This window comes from Lacerta agilis, chromosome 6 (genome assembly GCF_009819535.1).
Source record: "Lacerta agilis isolate rLacAgi1 chromosome 6, rLacAgi1.pri, whole genome shotgun sequence".
Classification (NCBI taxonomy): Eukaryota; Metazoa; Chordata; class Lepidosauria; order Squamata; family Lacertidae; genus Lacerta; species Lacerta agilis.
In genome coordinates, this window is record NC_046317.1 from 49,340,540 (window position 1) to 49,353,349 (window position 12,810).

The 12,810-nt window shown below is 38.8% G+C and overlaps 1 protein-coding gene across 2 annotated transcripts in view; it reads left to right on the top strand.

Moving 5' to 3' along the window:
• MAPK14 (mitogen-activated protein kinase 14) overlaps window positions 1-12,810 on the top strand; it is a 29,417-nt gene that overhangs the window by 8,816 nt on the left and 7,791 nt on the right. The window contains exons 3-9 of one of the 2 annotated variants that reach the window (XM_033152543.1): window positions 58-116; window positions 3,230-3,341; window positions 4,501-4,530; window positions 5,043-5,090; window positions 5,563-5,677; window positions 6,013-6,084; window positions 10,835-10,914. In XM_033152543.1, coding sequence (XP_033008434.1) covers window positions 58-116; window positions 3,230-3,341; window positions 4,501-4,530; window positions 5,043-5,090; window positions 5,563-5,677; window positions 6,013-6,084; window positions 10,835-10,914 — 516 coding nt within the window. The remainder of the gene's footprint in view (window positions 1-57; window positions 117-3,229; window positions 3,342-4,500; window positions 4,531-5,042; window positions 5,091-5,562; window positions 5,678-6,012; window positions 6,085-10,834; window positions 10,915-12,810) is intronic. The other variant, XM_033152542.1, reaches the window with a different exon arrangement.

Below are 12,810 nucleotides of genomic sequence, written 5' to 3' on the forward strand. Positions count from 1 at the left end.
GAAATGGCAGATAAATGTGGAAAATGTTATTCCTTGTGTGTCTTTTTCCCTTTCTAGGTTATTGGTCTTCTAGATGTGTTCACACCTGCAAAGTCACTAGAAGAATTCAATGATGTGTAGGTAACCCTTCATAGCCTTGATGTTGGAAATAGTTTGCAGCCTCGATGGAAACCTCCTTATCTATAAGGAGAATTAATGTAATAGAATTGAAGGTTTCAGTTTAGACAGGACTTTCGATTGCTATTGGACAATGAAATTAGGCATATGGAGGAAGAAATGAATGAAGTCATTGCATTGACTTTACTGTGATAGAAGTATGCAGTCACAACCCTTCATTAATTAGCATGGAAGGTAGCTATGGGCTGTTTCACACACTAGATTTTCTTTACTCAATGGGAGTAAGAAATTATTCAGTCGTGTGAAAGCTCTGTAAATAATTACTTTGCCATGTTGACATTTGCCAAGAAGTTGACATTTGGCTCCGAACTGAAAAATCTGCTTAATAGTAATATATTGAACTCACTTTATGTAACTATTCCCCATCATGCAAATAGCCTGTAAATACAACTCTAGCACTGTAGCTCAACTCTCAGCTGGTATGATCTAGAATCCTCAGTGAAGGTCTCCCTCCTTAAAGCCATGTTATCATATCAGTTTGAGGGTGTGTGTTTTTTACTTTACAGTCGTACCTCAGCTCCTGAACACCTTGGGAGTTGAACGTCCTGCAGCCAATCAGAAGCCGCACTTTGGAAGTTGAATGTTTCAGAAGTTGAATGGACTTCTGGAATGGATTCTGTTTGATTTCCAAGTTACAACTGTACTAGGCTCTATGTCTGCTCATGCACAATAGATCCCAGAACATGCTGTATGACTTAGGTTTCCAATTTCAAATATTCCAATTTCAAACTTTATGCCATCCAAATTTTGGATCTTAATTCTCCTTCCCCCTCGGTTTTGTGTCTGGAAGGGGAATATATATGAATTATTCTGCAACTTAACAGTTTTGATTTCTTACTGAATCCAGTTCTCAGGCCTAAGCCATTTGAATTAAATGGCACAGTACACAGAATTGCTATGCTTATAGAAGCATAACAGATTTAAATGTTCCATAATTAGGTGCCCCAAATTACTCATGGAGATAGAGATTTTAAAGCTTTTAACTGGCAGAATTTTATTGTTGCTTTAAGGTTACCTTATGCAGGTGCAGTTACTGTCCAAAGCAGGAATGGCAATTGTATTTTAAAAAGGAGGGGGAAGTGTCATACATTGAGGGAGGAAAGTGGGAAATCAAGACTGAGCAAAGTACTTTAGCTATATGGAAGGACTTAGGGGTTTTGGTAGGAAATTGCTCATTTTAGCAAGGAGGGGAGTAATTAATCAATCAATCATGTGACCGTCTTCAGTCACATAGAATGATTGAGGCCTGGTTTATTTAGTCATTACTTTGTACCAAGGCAGACTCATGGATACTTGCAGTTGTATGATGAGACAAATGACAAATAAATGTTTTGAATAGCTGTTTATAAAACCTGTTGGACTTGTATGTGACAATTTCAAAGCACATGTTGAGACAGGCTTCCTGTCACAATAAGACCATATAGAAGTGTTTTATTAATGATGTACATACACCCTATACACACCTTTTACAATGTTCTTACTCTTGTGGAGAACTGGAAAGACTGAATCAATACAGAGATCAGCCTAGTTTCATCTTCGTTGAAAGGTAGTAAAATTACTAATTTCAGTACGTCTTTTTCTCTCAGGGTTTCACATTTAAAAATACTTAAACAACTATTTTGTACTAGGAGCTGGTTCCCATATAGCCCTGCCATATGGGTGGGGTGGAGAATACATGTAAATTCTTGTGTGAGTAGATCCTGCCAAACAATTAGTCTGACTTAGGAAAATGAGTAGATGAACTGTGTGGTTATACTCTAGGTGCTGTGAGTGGTCGGGGAGAGTGTGTAAATTTAAGACTCATTCCTTGGTCTCAACCCTCTGTAACCTATAAGCCAAGACCTTGCATGAAGCAGGCCCAGAATAAACATAGGAAAAAATATGTTAATTGTGGATTTAAATTTAAATTACAGTGCAGCCTTAAGTCTATTATTATCTGTTGGAATTTTAAATAGAATGGATCTTTCTAAACAATGAGAGATGCAGGGTTATACATGAATCTGCAAAAGATAGAACTGCCTATTTGCTTATTGTCTTACATTATGAATACACTCTTTTTTGCATTGCAACACAAGTGTATCTTATATCTCTGTACTAAATGGTTTATATTCTGGCTTGTATCCAATGTAGTGCTACGTAACTGTCACATCAGGATTTCCACTTGTCCACTTGTCCCATCTTGTCCCCCTGAACACACCTCAAATCTGTTTTGAAGGTTTTCCCAACCCTCTGGAATAGATTGCGAGAGGATGCAGGAGGAGGAGAGGCAGGGAAGTCCCATTGTGCAAGAAGAAATCCTTGCGCTGAGGGAACAAGGGAATTAGATACTTCCCAGTGTGTTCTGACCATACATATCCGTACCATAGCAGATTACTGTCTGTGAAAAGGTCATACATAAAACCAATGATTTTTCATAAATGCAATAGGTTGGATCCAGATTTAGTTGTATTTGAAGAAGTTGGTCAGTAACTGATTTCAATGGAAATTAAGCAGCTAACAGACCAACCTAAATTCCTGTTCTATCATGGTGGAGGGAATTTGAATGGGACAGAGTTATCCCTCTGCCTGGTTCTACCACCTTGTGCTATTGGCAGGGAAGTCTCACCAGCTGCACCCTGTTGCACCAACCCAAAAGGCAGGTCAGCAGAAGCTGCTGCTACTGCCAGCATACTTGCCAGCAGTAGCCAGTGGAAAACTCCCCCGCAAGGGGGTGCTTGGGGGATGATCTCCTGTGCTGACCACCCTGCTGCAACATGATGGCAACAGTCCTTATCCAGACCTAATTGCTGCATCAACCAGGGTGCTGGCACAGCAAAGGGATATTTTACCTTTCTGCCACCTTCTGCTCTAGCTGGCGTGACTGGTAGGACTGTGGTAGTGGTGGTGACTACATGGCACTGTCAAAGCCTAGCGCTGCCAGTGAGGGGTTTGGATTGATCCCTAACTTAATCTGAACAAAATCCAATGCTTCTCTATATAAGCCCTGAAATGCTCTGACTCGCTCACCTACAACACATGGAGGTAATGCCATTGTTTAATTCTTGTTTTTTAGATACCTTGTAACCCATCTTATGGGGGCAGATCTAAACAATATTGTGAAATGTCAGAAGCTCACAGATGACCATGTACAGTTTCTAATCTATCAAATTCTTCGTGGTTTGAAGGTATTTGCATTGACTCTCTTACTACCCTATTGTATTCTGTATGCAAGTGGAAAATAAAAGACATACTTTATTCCCATTAGATAGGTCCATAGGCATACTTTGGATTCAGATAAAAACACCATCACATGTTCCTGAATTGGTTGAACTGACCCCCATTATGACTGTCATGAAATATTAGCTGTTCTTTTTGAGAGTCTGGAGAGATGCAAAAAGATATCATTACATGCTGCTCTCCTCAATCAGTTCAGACTTGCCTCTTGTATTCTGCTCTCCTCATGTTTGGAGGAACTAAATGTTCTTTCTGTGTGGGAGGATTTTGTTTTATGTGTTACATTCCCTTTGTTGGTGGGGGGGGGCACTGCAAAAAAAAGTTACCTAGAGGGAAAGAAGGCAACGGGATCCTGCTGGACATAGCAAGGCAGAAGCCAATATTTTCTGCTTGGTGGTGCTATCTTGTTTCACCCTTCTGTGTAGGAAAACAAGGAAGGGTGTTGAGAGGCACAGAAAGATAGTGAGAGCCACAGCATTTGCAGCATGAGCACGGGCCCTTTTGTCAATTTCAAGTCTATATTTTCTGACCTGAAGAAGAAATGTGCTCCTAATTGGTTTGTCATATGCAGGTGATTCTAATCTAGGAAACACACTGCATATATTAGCTCAGAGAAACAGGCGTGTGGTTTTTGGGGACCCCCTTTTGAACAATTAGCACAGCCTTACTGGAAATGAGTTACTGTATAAATTATTGTTATTTTTTAAGCAGAAGCTCCTTCCAGAACTTCTAGATGCCCCCTTAAATGTTGTTATGAACCTTGTGAGGTTACTATCTCGTGAGATTTATGGGGCACCAGACGGATGAAGACTTTGATTCAGTAGTTTCAAAACGCATCTGTACTTTGCCACAGAATGGGGAAGAACCAAATATGAAGGGATGAAAATATGAACATTGGGCAGGCATTATTCCCACTTCCTTTCTAGTTAGAAATGACTTTGGTTATCTTCAAAGGAACAAACTTAGAGCAGACATTTCTCAAACGTCATTACAAAACCACTGAATGCTAAATGAGTAAATGTAATATAAGACATAGACTTTCATAAGGCATGGACCTTCATAATGGAAAATAGTGTCTGAACCTAATCTTCAAAATATTTTTATTTTCAGTATATCCATTCAGCTGACATAATACACAGAGTGAGTATTATTTTTAGTGTAAACTATGCAATGAAAGCAGCATCCTGGGAAGTTGTAGCATTGGATCTTTGTATATCAAAGCAGCAGTAAAATTAAGCTAAAAGTTCAGTAAAATTGCAATAAGTATTTTAGTTAATGCTGGGAGAGAGTGAGTCTAGACAGATTCTGTTCAGGCATAGTTCACTTTACCATGGGGTTGGCTCTGGCCATCACTTTTCTTAACATGTGCCTGCAGAGCACAGAACTGTAATTTGACTTGTTTCATATATTTGATGTTGGTTGTTTTTTCAGGGGTGGGATTAATTCTTGTTTATACATATGGCTGCTGCATGCTATTGAAAATCTCAGTGAAGTGTGGGTTATGGTAGGATTGTATTACAGTTAACATACAAAGATTGTTTTTGAAAGTTGAGGAATCCATTAGATGTTGCCAGTGCTAAATTTCATGGTTAGGGCAGCTTTTTATCATTGCAATGCTGTGACACCAGTATCTCTTTTTTTCTTTCTTTTAGGATTTAAAACCTAGTAACCTAGCTGTGAATGAGGACTGTGAGCTGAAGGTAAGGTGGGGTTAGTGTACACATATCTTGTGGGCAGCCTAGCAATCATTTGTTTAATAGGTTAGGACCTGAATATCTTAACAGGAAAATGTAGGCACTAATATAACCAAGTCTGTTGACCCCTGGACAAATATTTTAAAATTTATGAGTCTTTGTACACTGTTGGCTCAAAAGGTATTTAATAGAAGTTCCACTTTAGTTCTTCCATGGTTGTGTATTTGTGGTACTCTTGAACTGCTCGTTTGAAATTGGGCACAGTGTGGTTAGGGAGTCACATAAGCCTTGAAAATCCTTGACAAATTTAGTCTTACAAAAGGAGGTTTCACCAAACCTATTTGTGGAAGTGTTCAACAACATTTTTTTCCATCCATTTTTTGCATCTTCTGCAATTATAGCTAATCAGGTCAAAAGTCCAGTTTGTCATTTTAAATAACAAATGTACCAGTGCATTGCTATCTTCCCTGTTCTGCAGATTCTGGATTTTGGATTGGCACGACACACAGATGATGAGATGACGGGGTATGTAGCAACTAGGTGGTACAGAGCTCCCGAGATCATGCTGAACTGGATGCATTACAATCAAACAGGTACTGTGTCTCATTAATCAAACCACCAGAGATTATATAACAAAACTGTATCATATAATTCTGTGCCACAGTGGAATTGCCTCACTCAGTTGTAATATAAGAGACCTAATTTTTAAAGCACAATTTGACATCTATATCATTAATGGAAGCAGGTCTGCATCTGAAGTTGTCAAATTCATGTTTATCAAGAGTACAAATACATGCTTTTTCTTGCTGTCATACCATAGCTAAGCATTTTAGGATTAGGTTAACCATTGCAATTGGTTTTATTTAAATCTTTTGGAATACTGGCTAGAGGAGTCTGGCTTCTAAATTCATTCTGCTTTTTTCCTCAGTTGATATTTGGTCTGTTGGATGCATTATGGCTGAACTGTTGACTGGAAGAACACTATTCCCTGGTACAGACCGTATCCTTTAAAAACATCTAAAAATGAACTGAAACATTCATTTTCACACACAGCAACATGTAACCCAAGGAAGACTTAGGAACCAGCCCTGCACTTTGGTGTTGGACTTCTTTCTACGCAGATGAATGCATTTTGAGAACTACTGCTACATTCTCCAAGAATGCTTTTTGCAGATGGCCGAAATGCATTATTTCAGTCTGTGGTTTAACATTAGGGTTTCAGTTTCTCTGTCTTTGCTTGTTCTTCTCTTTAAAAACTTTGAAAATGGCCTTCCACCTTGAAGGGAAAATGTAATTACTTTTTTCAGCATCTCTGAGATCTGTTTTCCAGTTCCAGTAATTCAGATGTCTTGTCAAACTACTTCAATTTTGATACTAAGGTTCTATGAGAAGACCGGTTCCCTCATAATGTTTAGCAACCCCAGAGCAAAGGGATATCTTGACAGATCAGTGTCTTGGTATGTAAAAGGGAAGAATACATAGTCTACAGGTAGATCTGTTATAATGTAACTTGTAAATATGACAAAAAATAAAGGATTCTGTGTTGGCCCATAAGAAAAATTCCAAAATCCATATTATGGCAATACTTTGATTAAGCCAAGCAAAATAGTGGGCACGCAATCAAGTTCTCAAATCAAGACTTGGGAAGAGAATGCATGGCTGGTGGTCACACCATGGCTGTCCCTTTTTGAAGAGTCTAAAGGCAAAATGTGGGAGTAGGTAGTAGGCAGTCACATGGGACTCTTTTAAGTGCTGTGCTACTGTTTCGATGTACTTGAAAGAAAGAAACTGGCAAATTCCCTATCTTTGGAAGTACCTGTACAAAAACCAGTTGTTACTCAGGTCTGTCTCCATCCTTACGTGAAGCACACAGGTTTATGCTTTGTGTGACTTGGGTAGACGGAAAAGCAGAATAAAGAGGAAGGGCACCTGCTTCTTACCTTCCTAAAGAGAAAGTAGGCAGTCTTATTAACAAACGTGGACTTTTTTTTACCTTGCACCCCACCTATACTTAACTTACCCACCTGAACTTTCTAACTCTGATAATATAAATATGATCTACTTTCTCTTCATTCTTCTCTACCTGTCCAGGTCACACACTAAGTAAACCTGTATGGCGTTTCACCTAAAGATAAAAGCAAACCAGGGTACCAGTTTTTTTGTTTTTTAAATCAAGCTGTATATAAATTTTGTTTATAAATGGATTGAATGCTAGGGAAATAAAATATATTTTTGCATTTAGTTTTCCAACTATTAAATATTTCATGAAGGAGAGTGTGATGTTGATCTTTGTGGGAAAAACTTAACACATTTATTTTAGGTTTTAGGCTAATATTAGAAGGTGTGAAGATAGTCAAAGTCATTTATTTTATGGTTGTTTTTTACCAAACTCCCAGAAATAGATGAGGCAAATGTGAAAACTATATGATACATTTATAGCCTACATGTTGGATTTTTCCTTGTTTTTGTTGTGTTATCCCTTTGCCTTCCCTTCTTCCTGTTCACTTCTCCTTTTCCAAGACCCTTACAGTTGTCTTTCTCCTTCTCCTTTTCTGTCTGAGGTATGTAAAAAAAAATGCTAATTGCCTAAAGAGCAAAATAGACATGCTTCAAGTATGTTGGGTGCATTTTTTATTTTTACAATATAAATATTTGTACTCTTTTCTCTATTACATGTACATACTCCTCTTTTTGAATGGTCCTAAATTAAGTTGTGTTTACCTTCCACAAATCTTCACTCCATATGTGGCAGCTATTTAAGGCTAGGGTGGGGAGTGATAATCATTTCTGTCAGCTTCTTAATGGGAGTAATAGGTATGCAGTCAAGGAATAATTATAGGAATTCTGTGAGTACACACAGCATGTAAATTGGTTTAACCAGTGGCAGGAATTTGTAAAGCAAACTTTTATTGCTCAGCTCTTGGAAATCTGATCTGCAGGGGATAGTGGGTTTGGGGGGCTCCATTAATGGGAGTTGCCAACTTAAACACTTGATGATCAGCAGCTACAGGTAAGGGAATGATTAAATGCCCAAGATGTAATTGGTTAATATGCTGCATGTCCAAACTTAACTTCCATAGCTAAATTACGTGTTTTGAAAATTGCAAGAGATTTGAGCATAACCAAAGTTGTATCTGGTAGTACTGAGTAAAATCTAATACAGTTATTGCTGAACAGAGTTCATATTTCTTCTACCCTGACCCATATTAGGGTGCTCTCCATATTTTGAAATTGTGAATAGGGAAATGGGGGGTGGGCCTGTGTCTTCAGGTAATGTACCTTGATTAACCTATTTGGGACAAGTTCTTAAAAAAAAACCTTACTAACTGAATTACTACAATGATCTGGACTGACTAATTGGACTGTGATGTAGAATTTGTTATGAACGTATTCTAAGTCAGGAAGATTTCTTTAAAAGTTCTGGGTACTCTTGGTCTTGAATGCCCACTTGGACCTTGCATCTGGATTTCTCTTTAAGCTTTGCTTTTTGTTGGTTGTGGTAGCAAACTTTCCCCTTTTCTGTATGGTTAGTATTGGGACTTGCCAGTTCTTGAAATTCATTCTTTTCTGAGATCTGCATGCTTTTCTTTGCTTATGGCTTTCTATGCACTCTTTTTACTTTGAGTTTACTAACAACTCTTTTTTTCGTTAAGTAGCTGTTCACAAATTATATTGTTGATACATAGATGCAACAATCTTGTAATATTTTAATTGATTAATTGCGTTGGTTAGCTGCTTCCAACTAACTTCTGCTTCTTGCCATAGAAAAGGCTTTGTAGTGAAGTAATTAATAATGTTTGTGTGTGCGTGCAGCAGACACAGTCTTTAAAAAAAAGCACTGACAGCAGATATATCTGTCATTACATTCAGATATCACTCAACTTTCAAATACTTCAAACAACCAGAAAATGGTTGACTTACCATTATTTAGATGGCACATGGATTCATACTTTTGGTTGTACTATATAGTGTTCCCTTGTTTTAATTTACAAACTTGTGTTATCTCGTTCTGGCTGAAGGCTGAAGCAAATAGATGAAAACTGGCATCTTCTTTCAAAAATGAGCCTACCAGTACATTGTGCAGGTTTTTGTTGGAGGCCTCAGTTCGAATCCAGCCTGGAATTCACGAAGGCGCTTTTGGGAAGTTACTGCTAGAAAGTAACTTGCTTTAAGGCTTAGTATAACTAAGGTGGGAATTATTTTACAAATTGAATTTATATCCTGCCATTCCCTAGGACAGCCTTGATGCAGCTTCAAATTTAGGAGATTAGATTTTAATCTTCAGGGGCTGGAAAGTTCTCACTCTGCAATAGATATGGGATTTCCTATGCAGTCAATAACTTTTTCTCACTCTCCCCACCATTGGGAGCATAGCTCATGAACCCCAAGCCTGCTTTCCGATCTTAAGGATAGCAATTCCAGGTGGAGTAAAGCTTCTAGGGCCCCTAAGGAGTTTGTGACTAAGAGTGGGACTTTTTCAATCAGTTCCCTGCTGTGTTACACTAGCTGTTGTCTGCAAAACTCCCTGAGAGGTCAGTGGAGGGAAGCAAGTGTTACTCATTAAAATATATATAACTGCCCATTAAATACTATGATAAAATGTCCAGATGGGTTTGGTGACATGGGGTCTCCAATTGTAATAAAAGTAACTGATTTCACAAAAAAGGATTAGGACTTGAGTTCAAATAGTGTTGACTTGCCAACAAAGTAGAAGTGTTGAAAGCACCTGAAGTAGCCAGCACCCTAGAAAGCATTTACTGACCTTTCCCAACTTGGTGCCCTCCAGATGTTTTGGATTAAATTGCCCACCATCCTCTGGGCAGGCTGGGTTGATAGGAGTTGGGAGTCCACTAGGTTGAGGTAAATTGGTTTTATGCACTATTAAAATTAGCCTTAAAGTTGCTACTTTACTCAGGCTTTAAAAGTTAAGTGACAGCAATTTCTACTTTCACTATCACCAGTGCATGCTAGTCTTTTACCATGCCGCTTCTGCCACTAAATCTTAACTGTTACTAATGACTTGGGAGTATAGGTCTAACCTAAAATAATCACAGAGAGCATCAATTATACCTGTTAATCACCATTGTGTTCTGATTGCAAAATGTGCATGTTTGCCACTGTTGGATGGTAGCTTGGAATGGTGGACAAGCGTTAGTAGAGCAATTAGAATATAGAGCGTAGAGCAGAGCAGAGCAAAAAAAAAAAAAGAACTTTGACCTTAGAACCTCAACGAAGCTGTCTTCAGTTTCAGTTCCTTTGGGCCGAAGCTTGGGTATATTTTCTCTTGTAAGGGTAGAAAGATTTAGACTGTAAAGCTATAGTTCTAAATATTCTAGGTGCACTCATTCTATTCTGAATTAGGAATTGCCTCATCCCTTCCATGAACAGGAAGACTTGTGAAAGAGGAGCCACATTGGGTAAATTCAACCTTACAACAACTGATCACTCACATAAGCAGTTGTCTCCGTATGTTAGCTGCTTGCAGAAACAAATGTGGCTAAATGTGTCCACATTTCTTGAACAGATTTGGGTGTAGGATTTTCATTAGGTGGATATTTAAATGGTATGTGTCTTCTACATTAGATGTGTGCTAATATTTATTATTATTATTATCATTATTATTATTATTATTATTTATTAAGACATTTGGTTTTCTTTTTTCCCCTTTAGTTTTATTGGGCTGCTGCTGTGATTTTTCCCCCCCTCCCATTTTATTTGTCCCAGCATTTTCCTTTATGGTCCATCGTTAGATATTGATCAGTTGAAGCTCATTTTGAGACTCGTTGGAACACCAGGGCCTGAGCTTTTGAAGAAAATATCTTCAGAGTCTGTGAGTTTAAAGCTTGACTGTAATGCCTTGCCTTTTTGGATTTTGTGTTTTCCCTTTTGCTTTGCTTGCTTGTAGACTGCATCTATCTCCTTCCTGGTTAGTTTTGTTTCCTTAGACACATCTTGAAGCCTCCTCTCCCTGCCTCTGTACTAGTCTTCATGTCCCATCTTACTTACCTTCTTCTATTTTCTGTCTGTAGGCTATACTAAGCTTAGCTGAACACTGTGTACTTCATTGCACACTCTTGCTAAACGCTGTTAGGCACATGCTGCTACCAATAGCCCATATATATCACATCTCCTAATGGATAGTGCTTTCTTTAAGTTGGATTTTGGGACTTGCATTGAGTGTTCTTCCACAAACTGTTTCAAGAAGGAGGAAATGTTTAGGAACAAGTATGAGCATGAATCATGTTAAAAGCCACACAGTAAATTCCTGTTGTCACTAGTGCAAACAGCTTGTTGTTGGATCATAGCATTGACCTCAGTCCTAAAAGTGCTCAGTCATAAAGGTGATATCCATGGAAGTAATGATACAGCTGGGGTTTCCCCTCCATAAGTAGGATTGTTCTGCATTCATGGGATGATAGCTAATCTACGTTCTACACTTCAACATAGGAGCAGCTGTGTGTTGCAGCTTACCAGAGTAGCAATGAAAGTTGGGTAGGTGCCCCTGTGCGAATACAGGTTTGGCTTCACCAGTGTGCCTCTGCAATCCTGTCACCACTGCTGCCTGGTCCTATCCTATCCCTGCAGCGTCCTAGTAAGAAACAGCAATGCCATTTTCAGTAGGGTAGCACTGTAGCCTACTCTCATCACACTGGCCACTGCTACTTACGCATGGATGATTTTGTTGTATAAAATATTTTGATTAGAAACGCATTTAAAATAGATCTACAAGAACCCTAATTTAGATTAGGCTTACTGAAAGAGATTGAAACATGTTTGGAAATAAGAGGGGAAATGAGCTGAAAGGAACCCACAGATTCAACATTTCCATATTTGTTTACTAAATACATGTTTACCAGTTTAGCCATAAAACAGTGGTGGATAGCCAGTGTGGTATAGTAGTTAAGAGTGGTGGACTTGTTATCTGGTGAACTGGGTTCGCATCCCCACTCCTCCACATGCAGCTGCTGGGTGACCTTGGGCTAGTCACACTTCTCGGAAGTCTCTTAACCTCACTCACCTCACACAGTGTTTGTTGTGGGGGAGGAAGGGAAAGGAGATTGTTAGCCGCTTTGAGACTCCTTAAGGGGAGTGAAAGGCAGGATATCAAGTCCAAACTCCTCCTCTTCTTCTATTATCACTAAATGGAGTGTGAGGAGGATGGGCCTATGAAACCTGCAGCCCTACCCTGCCTTACCCCCTTAAGGTCTGGTGCTTGAAGAATTCTGATACTGGAACAGGGAGATGAGGAATTAAAGCAGCAGAATTCAGGTTGGTAGGGCAGGGAAAGGGGTTGTTCCCACCAATCACGCCACCCTTGTTTGTAGGCTAACCAACAAGCAGGTATTTAACAAACACAGCTGTTGAGCCCCTAGTAGTTTTCTGGAATTAGGCTGATGGTACTTGAAAAATACTTAAAACATGCTCTTGAGAAAGGGGAAAGTTATAAAAATAAAAAGGATTCTTCCTTCTGTGAAGTGCTGTGAATAGATGAAATAGATAAGATGATTTATAGTCCAAGGATGCTTATAGTCCTACTTTTTCACCTTTTGTACATCTTGGTTTTTGCTTCAGGAGAACCGTGTAATCAGCAGTTGGGTCATACTGCGAGAATTTAATGGAACATTTTTTCTGGGTCAAGGAAATAACTGGCTCCTGAAAATGAGCATATTTTGACAGATGGATTTTTATTGTTTCTATAGTACCATCTGTGCATATTGCATTTTAC